This window comes from Calypte anna, chromosome 4A (assembly GCF_003957555.1).
Source record: "Calypte anna isolate BGI_N300 chromosome 4A, bCalAnn1_v1.p, whole genome shotgun sequence".
NCBI lineage: Eukaryota > Metazoa > Chordata > Aves > Apodiformes > Trochilidae > Calypte > Calypte anna.
The window spans coordinates 16,563,989-16,587,307 of record NC_044248.1 but is presented as its reverse complement, the minus strand read 5'-3'; the positions used below and the strand labels follow the sequence as shown (position 1 = coordinate 16,587,307).

General features: G+C 37.4%; 1 protein-coding gene across 1 annotated transcript in view; it reads left to right on the top strand.

Moving 5' to 3' along the window:
- NFXL1 (nuclear transcription factor, X-box binding like 1) overlaps window positions 1-17,870 on the top strand; it is a 42,254-nt gene extending 24,384 nt beyond the window's left edge. Inside the window, exons 17-22 of the mRNA XM_030449769.1 lie at window positions 416-582; window positions 1,332-1,401; window positions 8,956-9,060; window positions 10,270-10,356; window positions 12,544-12,597; window positions 16,969-17,870. Of these exons, the coding sequence (XP_030305629.1) occupies window positions 416-582; window positions 1,332-1,401; window positions 8,956-9,060; window positions 10,270-10,356; window positions 12,544-12,597; window positions 16,969-17,142 (657 nt within the window). The 3' untranslated portion in view covers window positions 17,143-17,870. The remainder of the gene's footprint in view (window positions 1-415; window positions 583-1,331; window positions 1,402-8,955; window positions 9,061-10,269; window positions 10,357-12,543; window positions 12,598-16,968) is intronic.
- Window positions 17,871-23,319: the final 5,449 nt, after the last annotated feature.

Below are 23,319 nucleotides of genomic sequence, written 5' to 3'. Positions count from 1 at the left end.
ACTTAAATTTTGTTTCTTAAAATCAATCAAACCTCTCCAGACTTGTATTGCAGGGCAGTATGTTATTGTTAAAGTATTACAGTGACTTTGGGAGACTTTGTCTAACAGTTTTCCATAGAGAATTAACAGGCTTAATGGTGATTTTTCAAAGTACTAAAATTATGAGGTACTTTTATGCTCAGTAAGCAAAGTGCAACTCTGTCTCTTTGGCCAACAAACACTGGCATTTCTGCTTTTCTTTTAAGAGCATATTTTAATAATTATTTTTGTTTGGAGGATATCTTACTGAATAGCTGAATTTGCTTAGCAGAACCATCCCAGCTCTTTTGTCTCTATAAAAGCTTGTTAATGGCATCTAACAAACAAATGGTTGGCACCTTCTTTAGGTTTTTTTTTTGTGTGTGTGTTTTGTTAGGCAGGTCCAGAATGTTCTCAGTGTGAAGAAGAGTGTACCAAGTCACGGCCGTCTGGTTGTCCTCATCGCTGTGTTTTGCCCTGTCATCCTGGGGACTGTCCCTCATGCCTCCAGATGCTCAAAATAAAATGTCACTGCAAACTATCAATGCTGTATATTGAATGTTTGTAAGTCAGAACTGAATCCAACTTTTCATTTGAATGCTGCTAGCTGGAAACCATTTGAAAAACATGGGGCTGGGTTTTAAATTTTCTCTTGAAGGTTATAATTTTTAATATTATGAGGGAGTGTGTCTATTTTAAATTTACCAGGGTTTTATTTGGTATTAGTGCAAAAATGTTTATAAAAGCATGAAATCTCATAAGCAGAACCGTTTTTTATGTTTTTATTATACAGTAATAAATTAGAGTTATGCAAATATCTACATAATGATCTGTATGTGGTTCTTTTAAGGTATGCAAAGAATAATTTTATAAAAAGACCTAGAATTAATGTAACTAGTGTAAAAGGTCTTTACAAATACTGTCTTTCAAACTAGTTGTTTTAATTGGAAAACTTTGTAATTATTTGTACTCCTTTTTAATCGTTTGTGTGTATAGGGATAGAGGGCAAGCTAGGCTCTAATAAACATAAGATGGGACTTGTGGACTTAAGCATATCCTCTCTGTATTACTCTGAAAACATTCTTCCCATACACGTATGTTCTTCTTTGTGCATTTTCTTTAAAGTGCCTCAAATCCTCAAAATTTATGTGGGTTCATTGGTTAAATAGTGCAGTTTGGTTTGGTCCCACAGTACATGGATAAATGAGCTCACTTTTCTTTACAGTGAGATATACTTGAGTTATACCCTCAATTGTATCAACTTCTGTTGTTTTGATGTGGAATCTATCACAAATACATCTTTTCTTTCACAGAAAACTGACACGTGCTGACTTAAAGGAAAAAGAGCTGCTTATTTCCTGCAAAAATCAGTGTCCAAAAGAGGTAAGCCATATTAACCAAGAAACACTTGTTTAGATGGATGTTTGGAATTTTGTGGATTTTACTTTATTTGTAAGGTCTTTGATACAGTTTCATAGGCCAAGCAAACTAGAGGAGCTCAGTTTAAAGTTAATTTAGACTAAATGATAGATGCAAAGGTGGATTGTGAACTGTACTCAGAGGACAGTTTGACTTGCTGTCAAATTGAAAGGTTATATTGAAGGATCAGAGAATTGTCTCCAAGCCTTTAATGGCTTGAATGTTTAAGCATGCAGATGAGGTTGAATGTGGAAGAGTATGTCCTCTAATTTGATTTAAAACTGGTCTTGAATTTATATCTCCATAACAATGGGATGCTGCTTGGTTGGGAAAATTACTGAGCATTGTGCTTGCATTTGGTCTCATCTAAGTGCAGGTCCAGCAATCCCTATCTGTGCAACGACCCTGGGTGGGGGGAAAGGATTTTAAACTTAAGTGAGATAAGTGAATAATGCCCTGCTGCTTTATATGTTAAGTAGTGTGAAATACAAGACAATCCAGTTAATCTTTCTGCTGGGTCTGGGTATATCTAAAGTTTGCTATAAAAAAGAGAATAATACCTTTATTTTATGATGCTTAGACTATGAACCAATGCATAGGCATCTGTAAGGGTGATTCATGTTAACTACTTGTGAGTAGTAAAGCTTGTGAAGTAGGGTTGGAGAAGGTTGGAGCTTGAACATGTATCAGGGTTTGTCAAGTTGTGGATAGTACTGGTGTTAAGACATGAGGGATGGACCAAATGACTTCTTGTCCCTGCTAGTGTTGTTGTTATGTGCTGTTGGTGTGCTTTCAGACATCCATGCATTACTTATCACTGTATCTTTATTCTTTACCTGGCATCAGTGAGTGACAGCTTTTTCTTCACTCCATTCCCCACTGCAGGGTTAAAACGTTTATGAAGTAAAAAAACCAGAATATTCAGGAATATTTTGAAAAGCATTTCCCCTGCTAAACTCCTCAGAATTTCTGAGAAATTCTCCTTCCCCGCAATGAAAATGCTTCTACAAAAGAAAATATTTTACCCTGTAAGAATTTATGTTGTTGCTGTTCTGGTTTGGCCTTCTACTGTGCATCTGAGTCTCTTTGTATCACACAATATTTAGCAGATACTCATAAATTATGTGATATGAGCCATTCTGCTTCCCCAGTTCCACTGGTTTTATTATTCTGGTTTACCTCTAGTCTGGGATTGCTGTCTTTTTAACATCATCTCTTGTGCCTCTTGTGAATTCTGCTTCAACCTAATAAAGATAGGTTCAAAAGTTCTCTTTTATTTTGTTTTCCAGAGCCAGAAGCATCAAATTTAAATCCTTGTCTTTACTAGAAAACTTTGTTTTGAGTAAATGCAAAAATTGACAGGATTCCTGCTTGTTTCCCAGCAGTCTCTGTTCCTCTGTTTTTCAGACAGGATTACTAACACCAACAGAGGAAGGCTGTGCTGTTTGCCTACTTGTATCCTCTGATTTTTGCCCTTGTAGTTGCCTTTCTGATGTCTGGTTTTGTGTAGATGAATGTGCCTGTCAAAATTTTCTCATCTGGATGTCTGAAAGCCCTCTTCCTGGCTAGGGAACACTTTTGGATATAATTTCAATTTACATTTACTTTTTAATTTTTTCTTTTTTTTTCTCTTTCTGTTACTTTGATTTTATTTGCTCCAAGACTTTCTTCTTTTTATTTTCCAGAGTACTTATTATCTCTTGACATGAACTATGTGTTCCTGCACTTCAGCTTCTCTTCAAAGATATTTTTCTTTTTTTTTCCATATCTCATCTTTGATTAATGTAGCAGTTTTGATTTTTCTGGACATATTCCCAAAACTTAGTCTGGGATTTAAAATCCATCTAATAGTGGGCCTGGATTCTATATTGCAGGCCAGAATTGCCCTGTTCCATGGATTATGTCTTTTTTATTTAATTCAGTTGGATGTGAAAGAAAGTTTAGGACAACAAAGTTCAGTTCTAGAAAGCTTTTATTTAACTCTAAAATTCTGATTCATATAGATGCCTTGAAAAATAAGATTTTGTGCAGTTTCTGCTATCCAGAGATTCTTCTAGTGTAAAATATGTTCTCATGTTAATGTAAAAATGCCTGCTCTTCCCTTCCTGTGATTCTAGCTCTAGCTCTTGCTGGTTTTCATGAAACATAAAAATATTAGTACCTTCTTGTTTCATCCTACTTTCCTCTGGTCCTGTTTTGATAACTTCATGTGTACTGTATGGGGGGGTTTTACCATTTTTTTGTCTAAAAAAAATTAGTTCCAGTTTCTCTGGTTATTGAATAGTGCCAGGGATATTTTGTCTCTCTTAAGGATATACAGTATTTGTCTGCAACTTGGTGCAAGTTATCTATTGTATTGATTGTACCTTAGAAATTGTACTGGTAGTTCTCTTTTAAAGCAATAATTGATAAACACAATTTGAAGGAGTGGCTTTAACAGAGATCACCTTGCCCCCACCACCTCTAGATCTTCCTCCCCAGCAAATACAGATCAAGCCTATTGAGGGGACCTCATCATAACTTAAGAGACAGCTTGGCCAAAAGATAGGATAGATCAGACTACTGAACTTGGAACATTTAAAGTTTATTCATCAAATATGTCTGCTCAAAAATAAATTGGAAACTTACAGCCTCAAGTAAATTTCAAATTGGTATTTTATGAGAATTTTCTTACTCGTTGCCAGAAGCTGACCCTGGGTCAGTAGCAGAGCTCAGTGAAGTTGCTGCTTGCTGGAAATCAGTGTGCACTGTAACTCCCCTAAGCTTAGCACACAGCAGCTTAAGCTCAATAGAATACAGGATTTCACTGAAGTCTTATTTCTGAGGTGTTTTTCTTTTTGGTTAATGGAAATTGTGGTAGACAATATACTAGCATTATGGGTGGCATGGTACATTTGGAGATTATGAAAATCAGTTATATTATCTGGTGCCTTGAAAAAAATATAAGGCTGTTGAAAGGTTTTTTTTAATGTTTCATGCTTTTGTTTTGGCTATGGCAGGATAAAACTATAAAAATGACTTCTAGTACTATGCAAGACAGCTCACGTTTCCATCCTGCTTTAAGAAGAAGCAAAACCTTTGATAATGCTACAGCTGTCAGATGAGAAGCTATAATTAAAAAGTTCTCATTTTTAGTAGAAATAACAAAATATCCTGTTGAAGGAAATTTAATCTTTTTCTAATCAGGGGTGATTAAATTCTTATGATCATATTTACAGATGTTTTGGGACAATTCTTGCATAGAAATTTTAACAGTTTCATTGTTTGGGTATTTATGTATTTGTATCGGTATTTGTAGACCTGTGTTTAACACTTTACTAAGGGTGCTTAATATTTTTTGACAAAATAAATGTACTTTTACTGTGCATTCTGCTGCAGTCTTAATGTAAAATATGGCATGTGATATATTTCTTTTAACCTGATAATGTAGTACAGGCAATGTTATAAATTTTGAGAGTATGCATATTTTTTAAAATACATTTTATTTCCAAAATGCTTAATTAAATTCTGTAAACACACTGTGAAAGTGTACATGGGTTGCAAAATTGTGTTTTCAAAGTCAAATGCACAGCCTTGGTCCATAAAGAGATTTTTCCTCAGTGTCTGGCTTAAGCAATGGAAATTTTTATAACATCTCTGGAATCAGGGCCACCCATTTAACTGAAGAGTTTGCCCCTTTGGAAGTAATAAACTTATCTTTTGTGCTGTTTTCTTTATTAACAGGTTATTTTCTTAATTATCAGGTGTGTATTAGCAGGTTGTGTTTATTGACTTCTGGTGGAGACACATTAAAACTTCTTCAATGCTGAGGGGTTTTATCATTATCAGCCATAATGTTAAGATTTAAATGCATTACCTACAGGGAGAACACTTGTAGGATTTTTTTTTTTTTTTTGCTTTCATTTCAGAGCTGTGGATTAAATCCCTTTTAAATGCCTTGCTGTGTCAAACACAAAACCTCTTCATTTTGGCCTTTAGTACACAATGTATTTGATAAGAGATCTTCTATGGTGGAAAGCTCTAAAGGGGTATACACTTTCTATTTTAGCAGCAAGTAGCTCAGCATGGGCACTCGAAAACAAGCAAAACAAAAACCCAAACCCTTTCCCACTACTTTATTTAACCATCAGAAGCATCAGTAGGATTGCTTTTGTTTTCTGAGGTAATTGGGAAATGTTGTTTTGCCACTCATTTCACTGCTTCTCTTTTTTTTGATTATTGATTTTGCATGGAAGGGAGTAAAAAGAAAGTTACACTGCCAGCTTTGTGTCCTGCATCCCTGTTGATATGAACTGTGTGGCTCTATACAGAGAACTAAATGTGAATTTGTGTTTCAGAATTGGATTAAACATATTTCTATGGTTTGCAAATTTTGCCCTAGTGGTGTGCAATGTCACCATTTTATTGCAGTAGCACCTGGAGGTTGAGATGAGGGCTACTGTCTTGAATTCACAGCTCTGACATGTCAGTTATATGACTTTTTAGGCTTTGACACTATGAATAGAAATATGCCTAATCTGCATGGAAGAGTAAGCTGGAGGTAACAGTTCTGGCCATGGATTGATCTGGCCAGCATGGAATGACATGTAGATGTGACTAGATAGTGTTATGATGTTCTTGGGCATGATGCTCTTGGGTAGGGAGCCAGGAAATTGGTTTTGCAAAGATTGTGGTCCCTGATGAGCAGACTCAGCTGTCAGACTCTGTGGGCCTGGCTGGGAGTCTGACCTCAGAAACATACACAGCTGTGGTTCCTCCCCTCATTTTTTCAAAATGAAGCAAAATGCAAGATAGCTTTGCTGATAATCAGTTGTGCCTGAACAAACCTAGATTCCTTCTTTAGTAAGATGACCAACTTATAATTCTTTTTCTCTCCAGATAAAGCAAATAGATTGCTACATAAGGCGTCAGCAGAGCAGTTCAGTCAATGCCACTAAGTGAATATCTAGTTAAATTTCAGAATGGGGTTAATACAAATACAGAATGGGGTTAATACAAGGATGAAGAGGAAGAGGAAACAACTGCTTGTATTTTATCATTATTAGCCCTCCCCCCCCAAAAAAAAACCCCAGCAACAACTAAACCTAAGAAAAAAAAAAAAAGAAAAAAAAGAAAAAACTCCACACAACCAAAAAACCCAATCCCAAAACAGCAATAAAACTAAATGACTAAATGAAGAGTTGGAGCTAGACATGATAATGATAAGGACATTTTTCCAAGGACTGGATTGACACCACTCATAGAATCATTAAGGTTTGAAAAGACCTTCAAGATCATAGAGTCCAACCATAACCCAGCTACCACAGTGACTAAATCATATCAGGAAGCACCACATCTAAACTCTTAATGAACACCAGGGATGGTAACCCCACCACATCCCTGGGCAGCCCATTCCAGTGCCTCACCACTCTTTCAGCAGTCCTTGCATTGTTTTCAGTAATGACCTTGGCACCAAAACCATTGGAATTCTCTAATGGAAGTTTGTGGGGTATTGTCAGTACATGACAATTGAGGAAATGCATCTGCAGAACACATGTACTTGGGGCACGTTACTACATACAGAAAAAAACAGTCACACCGTGCATGTCCAGGATAATAATAAGCTCCCATGAAACACTTGAAATTCTTATTATCACAGCATAATTAGCTGGAGAGAAACACAAATGAGAGGTGAACATATATTGGGGAAGATATTCTATTAAAAATAAGGTGCAACTGAGATGTTGTAAGTCCTTTCAGCTGAGTTCTCATTTGCAATATTACATGCGGTTCTGATTACCATGTTCAAGAAACATTGATTTAAAATAGTTGAAATTCAGAAATTCATTAAGAGAATACTATGAGAATAAACAGTATTTCATGAAAGGATAGTTCAGAAATATGTCAATGTAGCAATAAGAACTGAGGGGTTTAGGCTGTCTGGAACAAATGTAGGAAATTCCAAAAAAGCCCTTGCATCCTTTAGTGAACTCATGGAACAGCTTCCTGAGCAGAACAGTAGAAAGGGGGCAGAATGACTTTATTAATAAGACTTCTATTCCTAGAAGGGTCCTAAGAGGGTGCCAATCTTTAGGAGCACTGGAGGCTAAGACTGAACACAATGACTTAGAGGTTCCTTCTAGTCCCATGTGAAATGTGCTGAAACAGTGACTGAAAAAATGAGCTAAAACCACAGTGTCTTTCAGAGCAGTAATAGTTTGTGACATGTGTCTGTTCCATAATTCTAACTTGGAAAGTTTTGCATTCTGTTTAGATATTTCTTTTGTTGATAGTAGCTAGAATAATTTTCAATGGACTCCGGAGAATCCAACTTTATTAATGAACAAGAAGTGTATACATCTTTATAATTACTCACTTTTTACTTTTTACTCTTTACTCAGTAATTTTTTTATAATTACTCATTGTGATTTATTCTTATTCTTGTGGATGTTATGTATACATTTTCAGTTCTTCAAAACGTATCTTAAAATTGTATGGTTTAGAGTGTTTTCCAAGTTGCATTAATCCCTTGATGACAATGAAGAGGTGAAATTCACTTACAATAAAGAACACTGTCCAAGGCCACTCTAAATAGTTTGGGGATTTAGAGCTTCCTCTGTAAATAAGTCAAGTGGATGTCTTATGTGAGATTCATTCCGCCTTCAGTTTTTAACAGTATTGGGCTATGTAATTGAAAATTATCTAGGTATATTTTTTCAGTCAAGTTAACAGAAAGTGAAAAAATGTGTTTGCTTTCTTGTAACTGATATGTAATATGCTGGGAGCACTGATACATTCCCAACAGCATATTTAAATTAGTACTTTGGTTCTTAAAAAAAGTAATTTAATGGTAATATTTTCATTATAAGTGTTAGAAGTTACACTGGACGTGAAAAAGGTCTCTATCACACAGATATCAGAGATGGGATAATCTGCCAAAAGCAGAAATGTAGGATTTTGTGAAATTATTTTGTCCATGATAAGAATATTGGTGACCTATATTTGACTTCTACATAGTTCAGAAGATTTTTTTCATGCAAAATTGTATTTTGCAGTATTTCCGGTTCTGATTCTCCCCTCTTTTTGTTGTCGACTCTGATCTAGAAGTTGCTACAGTACACTTATTTTCAGTTTTCAGTTTCTTTTTTACCTTGTCCACTCTTATTCCCCGAAAATACAGATAGCTATGGTAATCACTGAATAAATTACTGTGGAGATGAATATTCTTAAAATGTTTGAAAGGAGAAATTGGTTTCCAATCAAGCTGTGCCAGTAAAAGATAAATTGTTCTAGAAGAACTGAAATACAATAAATAACAAGCAATGCTTGCCAAAAGGGAAAAAAAAATCAACTATTTCACAATTGGAAAGAGACAGTTTTCTCAATCAGAAAAGTTGAGTTTTCAGGAAAGAAACTGAATGAACTTTCTGTTCAGCTACTATGTCTGAAATAAAACCAGTACACAGTACACAGATTCTTCGTAATTTTCCTATCATTTATTGGTTGGGGGGGTTTGTTTGTGGTTTTTGTTTTTTATAGTTGCCTTGTGGTCACCGATGTAAAGAGATTTGCCATTCAGGTAGCTGTCCGCTGAACTGCAGCCAGAAAGTTAAACTCCGATGTCTCTGTAAGAGGCTGAAAAAGGTAAATTTCTAAGTTACAATTTTGAGAATGATTTATTTTCTTTGTATGTTCCTAGACTTGTAGGGATGGATTGTCCAGTTATTCTAGTAGAGCTGTAACATTTGCCATCAGCTGAAGATCTGGGCTGCAATATCAAAAGGCTCACTGAAGAATATAAAATCCTGTTAGTTCTAAAATGTTTGCTGCCTGATTTACAACAGCTTCATCTTTAAGGCCACTGGAATTTTTGTAGCTCCACTGGGAGAATGGATGACTCTGGAGTGATTTGGGAAGAAGAAAAATATATTTTTAAGATATTGGGAAAGTTTACAATTACTTAAGTTGGAATAAGCACAGATGTTATGAATCCCTAATGAATGTCTTCAGCTACAGTTCTCTGCAAACCTAAAAAGTACAGGCATTATCAGCCTTAGCTTCTAGTAAAGATAAGGGACAAAGTAATGTAACAAGTTTATTATAGCTATATAGCACTATGAGGAGAAGAGCGGAAATTGATGTGAAGTCTTGACAAATAATAATGACTTAATGAAAAAGAATAAAAGTCATTTTCGTACTTAATTAAAGGCGCTTAAGTTATTTTTCTGAATCCACTTACACTCTGAGCCTTCCAAACAGTATGCAGTTCCTCAGAGCTGTTGGCATCTCCAGGAAATATCTTGTGCAACAAGACATTGCAAGCAAGTCTTGGAGGTGGAGTGGTCAGCACGATTAAGTGTCAAAAATTTAAGTTTCTGCTTACAGATAAGCCCCCCACCCTTTTTTTCTTTTTTTCTATTTTTTTTTTCTTCAGTAGTAGAGGGATGGGAGGAAGTGTGAGGGGGTTATAATTTTTTTCCTCATGACCAGACCTTGCCCTGTAATCTCAGCCAGTGAAGAGAATGTATGTGAGATAATACTTTCTTCCAGTTCAGAAGGTTATCTGACTTTGTCTTAGGCAAACAAATGAGAAAAGAGAAGAGTGGAGAAATTAAACTGGACTTCTTGATTTATTCTTGTTTTCAGCCTAGTTTATCAGAAAGAAGGAAAATAGAAAAGGGCAATTTAATACATAAATACAGCTTCAAATAATGTTAAATCATTAGCTTTGTTTTCTTTATCCCATGTTTTACTTAATAAGAATGTTTTCTAATAATTTTAATTAAAAATGGATATTCTAACTGAAATTTATGGAGAGAGATGATTGTAAACAACTCAAATTATACTTACCAGGAAATACAGTGCAGCAAGATACAAGAAGGCCAAGTTTCACTAGAATGTGATGAATTGTGCAAGGAAATTAAGCGGAAAGCATCTGAGGTAATGTATCTGTTGTAGGTGTAATTTCTTCTTCACTCTTCAAGAAGAGGAGGAAAAAATAACACAATTATTTTTCAGGGCAATAGCAGCAAAAAAATGCAACGTAAGTAGATGGGCTGTTTACTAGCAGCTACTTGCATTTAGCTTAGTGGGGAGAATTACAGTGTTATAAATAGCGTTAATAACTCAGTGAAATACTATATTAAAACCACATGCTGTTACTGCCAGGTCTCTAAACATGACTTATCCCTAGTTCTGCTAGTTTATGAAGTCAAGAAATTGCTGCATGCTGTCACCCAGAGGTCCAGAGTATCAACCTTGCTCTTGTAAACCTTTTATAAAAACTTGCAACAAAAAGCATTAGCACTGGTGCATAACTTGTATGTATTTTACCAGGTGTGTTCAGTGCAGTAAATGTGCAGCCCAAAAACTCAATGACTTTTGTCAGCTTCTGCTTAGATTTTCACAATTTGTATCCTTTTATATGCACTTGAAAAATGTAGTTTATTACATGAATTACTGTTAAATGTGTGAAGGCTGAATAAAGCCTGTTCAAACTGCAGATGTTTACACAGATAATTTAGTTTACATAGTTGCAAAACAACCATCAATTAAAAAAAAAAAAAGGTTCTTAACTCTTAATAAAGCTCTTCATCTATAGCAGATAGCAAGTATGCACTTCTGAGCTATTGAATGCACCTTTTACTGTACATGGTGTTAAAGAAATAGATCTAGAAATGTTTTCCCATGCTGTGATTACACTGGTTAAGCTTCCCCCTACCTATGCAATTATACCTGTGTAATTACACAAATATGACCACACCAGTGTAAAAAGTTCTATTGTTTTCTTCACATTTGTGGGTCTACGTTTTCTCCTGAGCTGAAGTTCTGCCATTAGATGGCAGTGAAACACCAGCAGGCCAGTTGTGATTTGTGGCCAGCAGACCACAGTGGTTTGAGATGAGTGTGTCTGCAAAAGGTCTTTTGTGTGCTTTTCTAAAGAGAGACTCTGCTATTGTGTCTAGATTAATGAAATTCACCATGATGCTTTATTTGATATATGGTTTAGCAATTTTTAAAAAATTGTCTGCAAACCTGCAAATAGGACTGGTCTGTTTACTTTGTCCTCTGTGCACCCTCTTTGAACTACAGAATGCTAAAGCATGGGCTGGTGTGCTTTCTTCTTTGTCAAGAGCTCTTGGATTGCAGATGGTTTGGAACAAATTCCACCTGCGCAAACCATATTTATTAAATTACTGTCACTGTTAGTACACAAATCATCCAGTTATTAGGACTGACCATTTTTCATTTCAAGATATTAATCAGATTTTACATCATCTTTAAGGTAGTAGATTCAGTGACCGCAATGTTAGCAGTCTGAGAAATGCATACAAGAACACAGACAAATAAAACTTCATCATACTCCCTCCTGCTACTGCTGTTACTGTGGTGATCTTGACCATGGGGACTGACTAGTAAATTCTAGAGACTGAGTCTAGTATCTTTCTGTTTAATGGTCTTTGTTGGATTTATCCCCTGTTAGCATGCCTAATTGTTTTTTCAGTCGATATAGCACTGAATTTCCAGATTTAGCCAAATACAGTGTAGGAGTAGGAAACTCCTCTCTGTTACGAATTGGCCCCCTGGTAATTTCATGTTAAGCCTTTGTTATGTATTCTGAAAAATGTTTGGCATCTTCATGCTCTTCCAGATTTTGTTCCCTGTTAGTCACCTGATGACTCCTAGCTGTGTGTCTCTTTAGATGGAAGACACTCCATCCTGTTTACTTTTGCAAATGTTCAGACTTTATTTTGTTATTGCAGGACCAAAACTGAAAGGAGGATCTATGATTGATAAAGCTGCTGAAAATTTAGAATAACTGTCTTTAGGAATTTTCCTTTTTGTTAGTGAAGACACTACTCTTTTTAGGTTTTATATTTGTTCATTGAGTTTGTTAAGTTGAAGTTAAAAATTATAACCCTGTAGCGTCCATTAATTTTCCATGTTTTCCAAATGTGAGATGATGCAGCATTTTTGGGGGAATATTCTGTAATTTGAATAAGTGCTCACTTGATGGAGGTTTTGCTGACTTAGGTTGAGAAATATTCTATAAGAATAATTATGACTGCGAAAATAAGTTTAGCTGCCATTTACAACAGTTGCTTATAACTTTGTATATCTGGACAGATAAAAGAGGCAGAAGCCAAAGCTGCTATTGAAGAAGAGAAGCGAAGACAACAGGTATCATTGTTTCTTCTTCCTCACCCATCTTGTTCTTAGTAGTAAATAATTTAATTTACATGTAACTACAGATGCAATGTTGTATGCACACTCATTCCTGTCAGCTGCTGTCTTCCTCTCTGTGCTGTGAGTGATTTACAATGGTCAAGAGCCTGCGTGTTTGTCCTACACAATTTTCATAATTTTATGCAAAATTATAATTAACAAGTTTAATCTTACATTTCTGTGACCATATATATGTAGCTTATATTAAAAATACTAAGTACTCTTGAACTGAACGCTTCATAGTGCATAAAGTGCTCAGGATAGCTGAATAGGCTCCCCAGAGTTTTAAATACTGTTTGAAGCTTCTCTCCTCCCTCCCATCACAAAAGACTGAGGAAGCCTAAATGAATCTTTGTCCCCCAGGGTCTCTAAGGAGGGGAAAAAACATGTATTTACTCTAACTCTTGTTGTTGGTGAGTGTATGTTGTGGACATTGTGATCCAGAAAGCTTCTGTGCCAGCTGCCCAAAGACACTAATTGCATTTCAGGCAGTATCTGTAAGCTTAGTTGGTGGTGATGGAGAGGTCAGGTCTGTCATCTGCAGGCCACAACCTTCACTCATTCCTGGCCAGCTCATGCACGTATGTCTGTGCCTGAGCATGTAACAACAAATCATATTCCAAGTCCAGTGTGTGCTTTCTGACTCACCTTTTACTTGGTTATCAGAACAGTTACATATTAGGTTGTACTTGTGTTTTCACCTGCAATGTCACACTCTGTTCTCATCACAGAACACTGGCTCACTCCCTGCTTGAAGGTGACAGTGGGAGGCTTACTCGTCTGGTACCATTCTCCCAGTCTCATTAGGATAGACAGTTTCTCTGTGGGTTACAACTTCTGTTGTGCATACTTTGATTAATTGCCTAGAGACTTTATTTAAAGCATTATGTCTGCTAACTGTTGCTCTAGTAAGGCTTGCTTTTTTTTTTTAAAGAAAAAGGAGAGTGTGCCTGCTCATCATGCAGGAAAAGTCTGCAGTCATGTACCTGTTGTCCAGGTGGACCAAGCACTGTTTTGTGGTCATGGTTTAATGTTTATTGTTACATTCATGCCTCAACTGCCTACAATATTGATCACATGTTGCCTCATACAGCTCATAGACAGTTCATCTAATTCTTGTTCTCCAAGTTGACCTTGGAAATTCTAGTTCTGGGACATAGGTCAGGAAGTGTAGGTTGCATACAGATGTCTGAACCATTTTGTCAGGCAGAGGTAATCTATAACTGATGGTTCTGCAAGCTAAGCACTTAAGTGTACTAATGGACATTTTCTCATGGGAAGAACTTGCTTACAATTTTAGAACTAGAAATTCAAAGTTGCTGGTGTTTATATTGCACTGATTGTGGTTTTTATGATTTCCAGAAGGGTTTCCAGTTATTTCTGTCTCAAAATCACTTAACTCATAGTTACTCTAGTAAAGTCTTAGTAATGCAGGTCTCTGAAAGTAGCAGATCCATTCCACCAGCATTGTGTACAACATTATTTTTGTCTTGATTATTCAGCAGTGGTTGTTTCTCTCTGCAGTCACACCGCCATTGCTTTCCCCTTGAACATTCAGTGGAGTCTCACAGTTACAGTCCAGTGGTACCCTCATCCATACATGGCAACTCCTCCTGCCATGTGTGTTTTGTGATGGATGAAGCTTCAGGGATAGAAGACTTCACCTACACAAAATCAAGCCTATTAAAAGGTTAACTAAGAGAGGCCAGTTATAAAGCACAAAAGCAAACAATAGGACAAGAATGGTAAAAAAAATTGGGCAAAGCCAATGTAAAAAATAGGACACCAGTAACTAATAAGCACGCTTTAGAACTGGATACAAGTACTAACCTCAGCTACTGCAGCAATTTATCTAAAATTGATTCCCTTCCAATCTGCTGTCATAATCTGAACATCTGGTCATGCAAACTGGAGGACATCACTATCATAGGGTGTTGAGTCACATTAAGAGTATGTATTTATTGAGTGTACTCCCTTTTGACAAAAGTTTGCACCTTGTACCACCTTCCTGATCTCATTAGCATATTTTTATATAGACAGTTCATCTACTATTCAGTGGTTCTTGAGACCTGTTCAGACTAATACTTCATTAAATCCTTTGTATAAAAACTAGTCAGTGCTCTGATAAGTCTGTATATTTATATTTTGGTATTTGCTATATTTGGTAGCAGCTTTTGCTAATATCATTTACAGATGGAATCACTTTTTTCTTAGTGGAAGGGAGAGCCTGGGTAGGATTCTCATTATGGCTCTAGCAGCCAAACTTTCCTTCTGCTTTTAATTCAGAGGCACCATGTGCAGCCAGGGTTTTTACAATTGCTAGAGATGGAAAAAAAATCAGTGCTTTTGATTACTTAACAATTTGGACCAAGTTCTTTCTCTATCCCACTCTAGTACAAAAGATTTGGTCAAATTTTCAAGATGGTAGTGGAAAAGAAAAAAAGAGAGATTAAATACTTAAAAGTTGAGGTCTTAAATCTGAATTCGAATTGAATGCGTTGTATGGTAGAGTTTGCTTCCTTTTTTTAATAGAAAAAAATGGTTTAATGGCTTCCTAGAAGTTAGAAAAGTCAAGTGTACTCCCCACCCCCATAAAATACAAGACCTGCAGTTTCAGGATATACGTTTGTGTCTTTATTGTCACTGTTATTTGCACTCATTTAACTACATTTTCCCATGGGGCTGCTAGTCTTCCAGTGCAGGAAGAGTATAGAGAATGACACATGAAGCAAAATCTGGTACCTGAGCAACACTAAACTAGACTTGAATGGGCATCAAACTGTTCTGAGTATACAGTTTAAACACATGCATTTCATTTTACTTTTAGTGTGTCCATACACAAAGAAGTTAGGTTCTTACTCTAAATGAGAAGCTTGAGTTTGTTCAGCTTGAAAAATAAAGGTCATTTGAAGACTGGGCACAGCCATTACTTTATTGTTCAAAAACCATTTGAGGTGACACTGTAGGAACCATGACAGTTACATAAAATCTGCAAGTAGCTATTCAGGGATAGTGATGGCTTCTCTCTCTATTCTTGTGCCCATGAACCTTTTTTCATTCTGTGCTATTATGACGTATTTCTTTTTAGCAGGGTTTTTATAAAGATCACTAGGGAGAGAGTTCACTACCTGTTATATAATTGGTCAAGGCCTACATTTTAATTCAGATTACTGAATTCATGAAGTATTCTGATTTTAAAACTTAGAGATCACAAGTGTGTAATAACTATGGAAGCCCTACGGAATTTTTATTTAGTGGCTATGTACAATGAAATACTGCTCTATTATCTATAAAACCTTAAGAACTCTGCACTTGCCTCCAGATTTTTTATTCTGAAAAACTATTTCATTAAAATACTTAGCTTTTCTAAAAGAGGATTAGCTAGTTGAAACTAATCCTGTTTCAAATAGCAGGCTGTGGGACTTTGTCTGGACTTTTCTCCCATATCATCAAGAAATACCAACTTTGTTAATGCTGACTTTACTAGGGACAAAGGAATAAACATCAAAATGAGTCCCTCTCTTCTGCTAAGAGGCACAAGAAGGGAAGTTAGATCAGTTTTCTGAAACTGACAAATATTTGCTGTCAGTGGAGCAAGACCAGACAACAGGCAGTCTGAAGTTCTAAAGGAAGATTATATTTACTGGACTACTTTTCCGCCCAGTTCCCCAAAGTCTTATTGTTTCTTTAATGTGCCTACCTTATTTCATGAGCCTATTCCTCTCTGTCTGGCAGCACTGTAGTTCTAGTCATATAGATTTATTTCCTCTCATGGCCAGGCTTTGTCTCTGTTTGATGTCCACATTTCCTCTGCTTCAGCTCCATCTTGTACCTTCTGCCCAGCCATTTGTGGCTTGCTGCACCCTGCTGCTCACATCTCTCTTCTGTCTTTCAAGTTGTCTGTTCTCTGTGCTCCCTAGCTCCTTGTCCCATGTGTTCTCTGCCCAAAAGTCCTGAATATCACTGTACATTTTCTGTTTTAGTCTGTCCTTGCTGTTTCACAGCGTCTTTTCCATTTTTCCTAGCAACTAGATGGCTCCTCATTGGAGTCTTATCCCAGTCTTACTCTCTTTCAGGCTGCTTAATTCCAGTTTTATTTTAGTGTTGTACCCTATGTGTTTGAAAGTTAAATTATAACACAGCTAATGGAATCTTTTTGGTGTTTTTTAGTAGGAAACTAAACAATGGTTTAATTCTTGGAAGCAAATACTTAGTGCTATCATCTCATGTAAGAGATGTATTGCTTCCATTGGCTGCCAGTTATTTTTATGAAATGGTTTTGGGGAATGTTATTTATGTCAGCTACTTCTGGTTTTCTTCATCTAGGCTGAACTGGAAGCTTTTGAAAACAGATTAAAAGGGCGAAGAAAGAATAAGAGAAGAAAGGATGAAGTAGAAATTGAACAATCATCATGGCAAAAATACAAGAACCTCATTATGCTGCCAATGTTCGGAGTTGCTGTTGTGATGGTTGCATGGCTTATGGTCTACAATGACTGAAACAATATTTAAAATACCTCAGTTGGGCTTTAGGTAGCTATTATTCCTAGAATGTTAGTCTCTGTGTAACAACATAATATGCATAGATTATGTAGGTATACTGTTTGCCAAGAAAAGCGCAGAGAAGAAATGTGACCTTTAGTGTTATTAACTTCACAGCACAAAAATTAATTCAGACACTGACAGTAATAGTAAATTTTAGTCTACACTGATGTGCTGATGTAGTTTGTCTGACTGAGATCTGTTAACATCTGTTTGATTAATATGTTGTGTTATTTTTTCCTTGTCTCCATAATAGAGTAGCTTGGGGTAAAATGCTTAACGAATATTTGTTTCCTGTAAAATCAGTTTAGTGGTTTATTGAAGATCAGTATTCTTATGCTAGTCTTTATGTTGTATCACACAATGATTTCTGTGCTTTGTGTCAGTTTAATTATACCAACTAACAGAGAACTTTAGATCACTTAGCCCTGAATATTATGTGGCCTCATGTCAGAACTTTGTTCAGAGAAAGGAGATGTGAGCTGCCTTTCAAGTCATTTATATCACTGACAATAAAATGGGCTTCCTTACAGACTGTGGAATTTGTTTCTTGGTTGTTCCCCCACCTTGTTCCTCAAAATCAAACCAACTGAAAACTTCATTTAGTAGACAGATGCATATGCTGAACGTGGATGTGAAGTAGCTTAGGGTACAGGGATGCATTCTCATCACTGCCTCCATTGCCAACAGCAGAAAAACAATTTGAAATTGAACTTAATGCATCACTTGACTTTTTGTAGTATTTGTTGGATATGACATATGATGTCATATTTGGATATTTACGTAGGCATGCAAAAATGTAATTGCATAGTGTAACTGTGCAGTCTGAAGCCATCTGAATGGTGCTTGCTGATAATGTCTGAACTATCTAATCTTTAAATGTTTAAATATTTCCTTACTGACAGTTTAGAATACCTTGTTTGGGGATATCAGTGTTGGTTCGTAGAACTGAAAGGATTGTCAAGATTATTAGAAAAGCTACACTGTCTCAGGTGAGGGGGTCCAAGTTAAATTCAGGCATAGGGGAAATCAGAAAAAGGAATTTTTAAACCTTTGCTGGAAATGTTATGCTGATGCTTGAGCATTGTGAGTAACTGAAAAGTTCTTACAAGGTTCTGTGAAAGATGAGATACAAAACCGAAGAGTATTAGTTTGCTCCTGAAATTCAAGCACATATTTTCATCACAAATCCTGCAAAAGCAGTGGGAACAATTTCATGAGTTAGTAGAGAAGACTGGAGTTTGTTTCAAAGCTCTTTCGGTTGATTTTGGCCTCCTTGTAAAAGGATGGAGTATTAATTTGAGCTGTTACCTAATTGTAATTGTGGTTCAGGAGAAAACAAATAGCAAAGCTGCAAAAGGCAGTAGCTTTTAGATTGCATAGGTTGCCAAAATGGGGGATAAATCAGTTTCTTTTAAATTTTTCACCTAAGTTTGGTAGAAAAGAGGAGAGGAGAACTTGGCAATATGTAGCACAGATTGGTGCTATTTTTTAGTATTTTATGGGTTTTAAATTGACTTTAGAAACACATAACTTATGTCATGATGTGTCTTGTGTCAGGCCATTAGCATGTGAAGTTGTAGAATTAATTTAAATTTTGCTAGACAATCACAATTGCATTTTTGTTGAATTTTTACTTTCTAGTATAAGGAATAAACTGTTTTCCATGTTGTTACTTTAACTCTTTTCTGTTATATAAATGCCTGGCTAATTAATTAGCTAATTAAAGCTAATTCCATATGTAAGTGTTGTTTCTTTAACCAGTTGAGGAAATGCTATTACATGTCTGCTTGTGGCAGTAACTCTGCTGTCACTGAACAAAAAAAAGAGAATTTTTTGTTCAGCTGAACTAAACTATGGTGGAAAAGACTTGCTTCTCATTTATCATCTCTATTATAATAAGAAAGCACACTAGTCTTTAAAAATTCACTCAGTTCATACAAATGTGTGTATGAGTAGGCATATTCTCCTTCTTAAAGGATCTGCATCCCTCCTGAACCTCGCATATGTGACGCAAACCAATTTTTAAGATTTTATTCAAAATAGTCCTGAGAATCTTATCCAACCATCTGAGTCATTTGCACTCTGTTGGTCTGCCTGCTGAACCAGATACTTGTTTCTTGGCATAAAAAAAATGTGGGGGTTCAAACAGTATGCAGTTAATAAATCACTGGTTTCTGTTTGTTGTTTCAATTATTTTTACAGTTAATTTTTTGTCTTTTTTTTTTTTTTTTTTTTTTTTTTTTTTTTGGCTGGAGCTGCATTTGCAAGCATGACAACCTTTGAAGCAAAAGGGACAGAAAAAAAATCACCTATTCTTCAGTATACATGTAAGGTGGCAATTCTAGAAATGAAATGTTGAAGTGAAGGTAGCATTTTTTTCAGCAATTTAAATTTGATGTACTGTTACAGAATGTTATGAGCAAATACTTTAAATGTTAGCAGGTTAGCAAAAAATGCATATTGGCAAGTATACATTGAATCAAATTATATAATCTGACCTGCTGTTGAAAAGGAATTATAAATAGAGAAGACTGATCATGAGGCTACTTTGCATACAGAATATTACATAGCTATGTGTAAAATAAAAATGGGGAGGAGCTTTTCCTGCCTCTGAATGTGTTCTGGTGAGCATTCATCTCTCTGCTGAACCAATCGGTCATGTATTTTGGATGGGAGATTCCTTGGACAAGTTTGTTGCCTGCAACTGTAACAAAGCCATTGTGTGTGTTAGTTTAATGTAAAAATCAAGTCAGACAATAAATGCATCAAAAATAACTTGAAAATTTGTTTGTTTTCAAAGGTCTGGTGTAGTAAAGCAGCAAACTTCTCCCAGGTAATGATGGCTGACATACTGCAGCAGAAGCTTTAAGCTTTTTGTTACCTTCTCTGGCAGTGACAGATCTTACTACTCAGAGTAATACTGGAATTACATAATCATGTTCCTTCATGTTCCTGCTCTGACCAGATAGGCAGAATGGGTTGGGGAAGTAGATTAAGATGAAATAAATGAGAATGGATTTAGTAGATGGCCTTTTGAGGCCTCTTATGGGGAAATATAGCTCATTTGTTAGACATTTGTCCTGACCTTAAATACTAGAGAAGGAAACATTATGCAAACAGTACCAACATTTTTCATAAAGCTTCTATGCTCAGTTGTGGCTTTAAAGGACTGAACTATGAGTTTATAATCTGGCTACCTGCTATATGAACATATATATATATATATATATATATATAGCTAATACCTGCTATATGCCATCTTTTCTGAGGGTGATACACCTCTGTGTTGCAGGGGTTGGAAACAGAAATGCTTGGTTTGAAGGACGTTCCTGTGCCAGGTAGCAGAAGCTTCATGTGTGTGGTAGCTGCTCTCTGGTGTGTGCTTTAGGGTGGAATATTCTTCTGTGAACAGTCTGTAAGCAGCACTGTCTTAATTTTCATTTAATTCAGATATCCCTCTTCTGCACTGATTTAATCCTGTTACTAGTGGTTATCTATGCACTTTTAAGTCCTTCCCTTTTGTTGCCTCATGAATGTAAGTTCTTATTCATGTCTGCCCCTATTATTCAATTAATCAGTCACTCTAGAGAATTCTAAAATGAAGATACTGTAGTCCTCTGTATTTACTAGGAAGGGAAATGCAAAGGTAAAAACTAGAGAAAAATCAAAGTCAAATTAGTTATGAGACATCCAACATGCTTTCTTTGTTCCACTACTGGTTTCCATGTTAATGAATTCTTGGGACTGTGCAATGAAATGTTTATATGCTGTACTACCAAAAATTAACTTTCTGTTAATAGTGTATTGATAGGAGGTCTGTGATACATTAAGGTCAGTTATAAGGTAGACTACATGACAGCTGTCTAGAAACAGGTAATACTCTGAGAGAAGTGTGGCTTTTAATTCAAGAAAGTGTTTTATCTGAAGAATTGTTTCTTGTGCTGCGATTTCCATAAAATTGCCAATAAAACCAAAACTATGCTTAGTTATTCTCTGTGTGCTGAACACTGTGCCTGAATCTTGAAGTTGTGAAACTAGTTTAAATGGCTCCCTTACTGGAGGAAATTAGTACAAGATTAGCTGTAAAGATGGGCTTAGGATTTGGAATTCACAGTGCTGCTGCTGAAGAGAAGACATCCTTCACCCAAGGCCATGCTGGCTTTGCAGTCTGAGCAGTCTGTACTGCATCTTGTAGATTTCAGTTTTCAATTGTTCTTACTGTAATTTTTGACAGGGCTGACTAATCTCTGTAAAATGCTCTAATAATTAATGAATTATGGTTTGATTCCTCTTAACAGTATTATAGCACAAAATATTTGTTGGTTTAAACTAAGCAATTAGAAGATTATGTATTAAGTGTTCTAGCTTCTGTCCCTTCCCATGCTTTTCCTATTATTTGATTATTTGTGCACTTTTTTAAAAAAATAAAACCACTGCTTTCCTCCAGAGGGGACTTTACTTGCTTGGGTAAAAAAACCCCACAGGGTTATGTAAAATGGCACTCCAGAAGCACAGAGCACCCAGCCTCTGCCCAATAGAGGCTGCACACAGTGACACAGGGCCTAAATCTGAAGTTATGAAAATAAAAATACCTGGGAAAGAAGCTGAGAAAAAAGCTATGAAGAAGTGTTTGTCTTGGATATATATAACCAAACTCTTAATTTGAGTGGTGTCACCCTCATTCATATATCAAAGAGTGGTAACCAGGGATAGAAGCCATGTTCATGTTAAGGTGGTTGTTCAGAACACATTTTTGGGGTGTTTTCTGGCTCACATTTTGAATGATAGCATTTTAGAGCCTCTGAAACATTCACAATAAAAACCTGGTGCCAGTGAGTGCTCTTTGTAGTTCCTGGAAGAGCCCTGAACAATTTCTGTTCTGGTAGTACCCACCTCTGCCCCTCTTTTTGTCCTGTTGACTTTATCATTCTTGGGCAGCATTTGCAATCTTCGTTGTGTGCATAGACCTGAGCTTCTGTCAGACTCTAGATCTTTCGATGCAGATCCAGAGAAGAGGGGACAGTCCATCGAAATGCGGTTTCTAAGAGCTGACAGGGGTGGGACTTTTGCTCTGTCGTTCGCAGCTTTAGGCAGCACTTGTCTCTTGGCAGGAGAGCCATTCCAGAGTGTCGCACCAAGTCTCCTCCATCTCTCAGGTCCTTGGCAGTCGGTCACGGCGGGGACTGGCGCAGCGGCCCGGCCGCCGTTGTCCTGCAGCACACGGGAGCGACGGGGCACGATATGCTTGCGTGGCTCCCGGAGCCTCACTGTGGGGAAGATGCTGGAGAAATCTGTCCCAGCTCCAGGAGAGCTTCCTCCCAGGGGATTCTTTTCCTCTCCATTTCTGCTGTGCCGGCGGCGGTGCCCTGGGACACTTTCAGCCCTCTTTTTGGGGAAAGGCAAACAACTGCGCTATGGAGGGAAGAGTTGCAGTCCCTGTAGACGAGGAAACTTCCTATCCCTGGGGCAAAACGAAAGCCTTTGCATGACTATAACGTAAAATTAAGAGCGTTCAGAAGGCAGGAGGGTCACTCCGGCCCCTGGGGCAGTCCTGCGCCCGATGAACTGAGGATGGAGGGACCGGGAAACCTGCCTGGCCTAGGCTCGCCATCCACCGCTCTGAACTCCGCGCTCCAGCTCGGCGGGCCGGGGCCGCCGGTAAGTTCGTGTCTCGGGGTGGATTCGTATCACTTCAACCGCCAAGTGCGCATCGGGGCGGTCCGGGGGCTCGCCGGCAGCCCCAGAGCGCTGGGGGCACAGCCCCAGCCCCTCGCCCGAGGCGGAGCCCCAGCGAGCCAAGGGAAGGGGTGCGAGGGCCAGCTCTGCGCGTTCCTGCTCAGCACATCATCCCTATCTCAGGCTTCTCTTGCCACCTGAAGCGCCCCGCGATGTGATGAGGTGCCCATTATCGGGGGAAGAGAGGCGAGGGAGGCTGTGCCCACCTCATCCCTCCTCCCTGGGGTACGGTTTTAGAGCGAAATTAGCAAGTGGGCTGTCTCTCAGCTTGTCCCCAAGGGGTAGAGCCTTGTGTGCAAAAGGGGTGGGGATGTGGCGGCTTTCTCGCGGAGGTTTATTATTATTGGGCGGAGAGGGGGGAGGGGGAGTCTGCCGAGCAGACAAAATGCAGAGCCC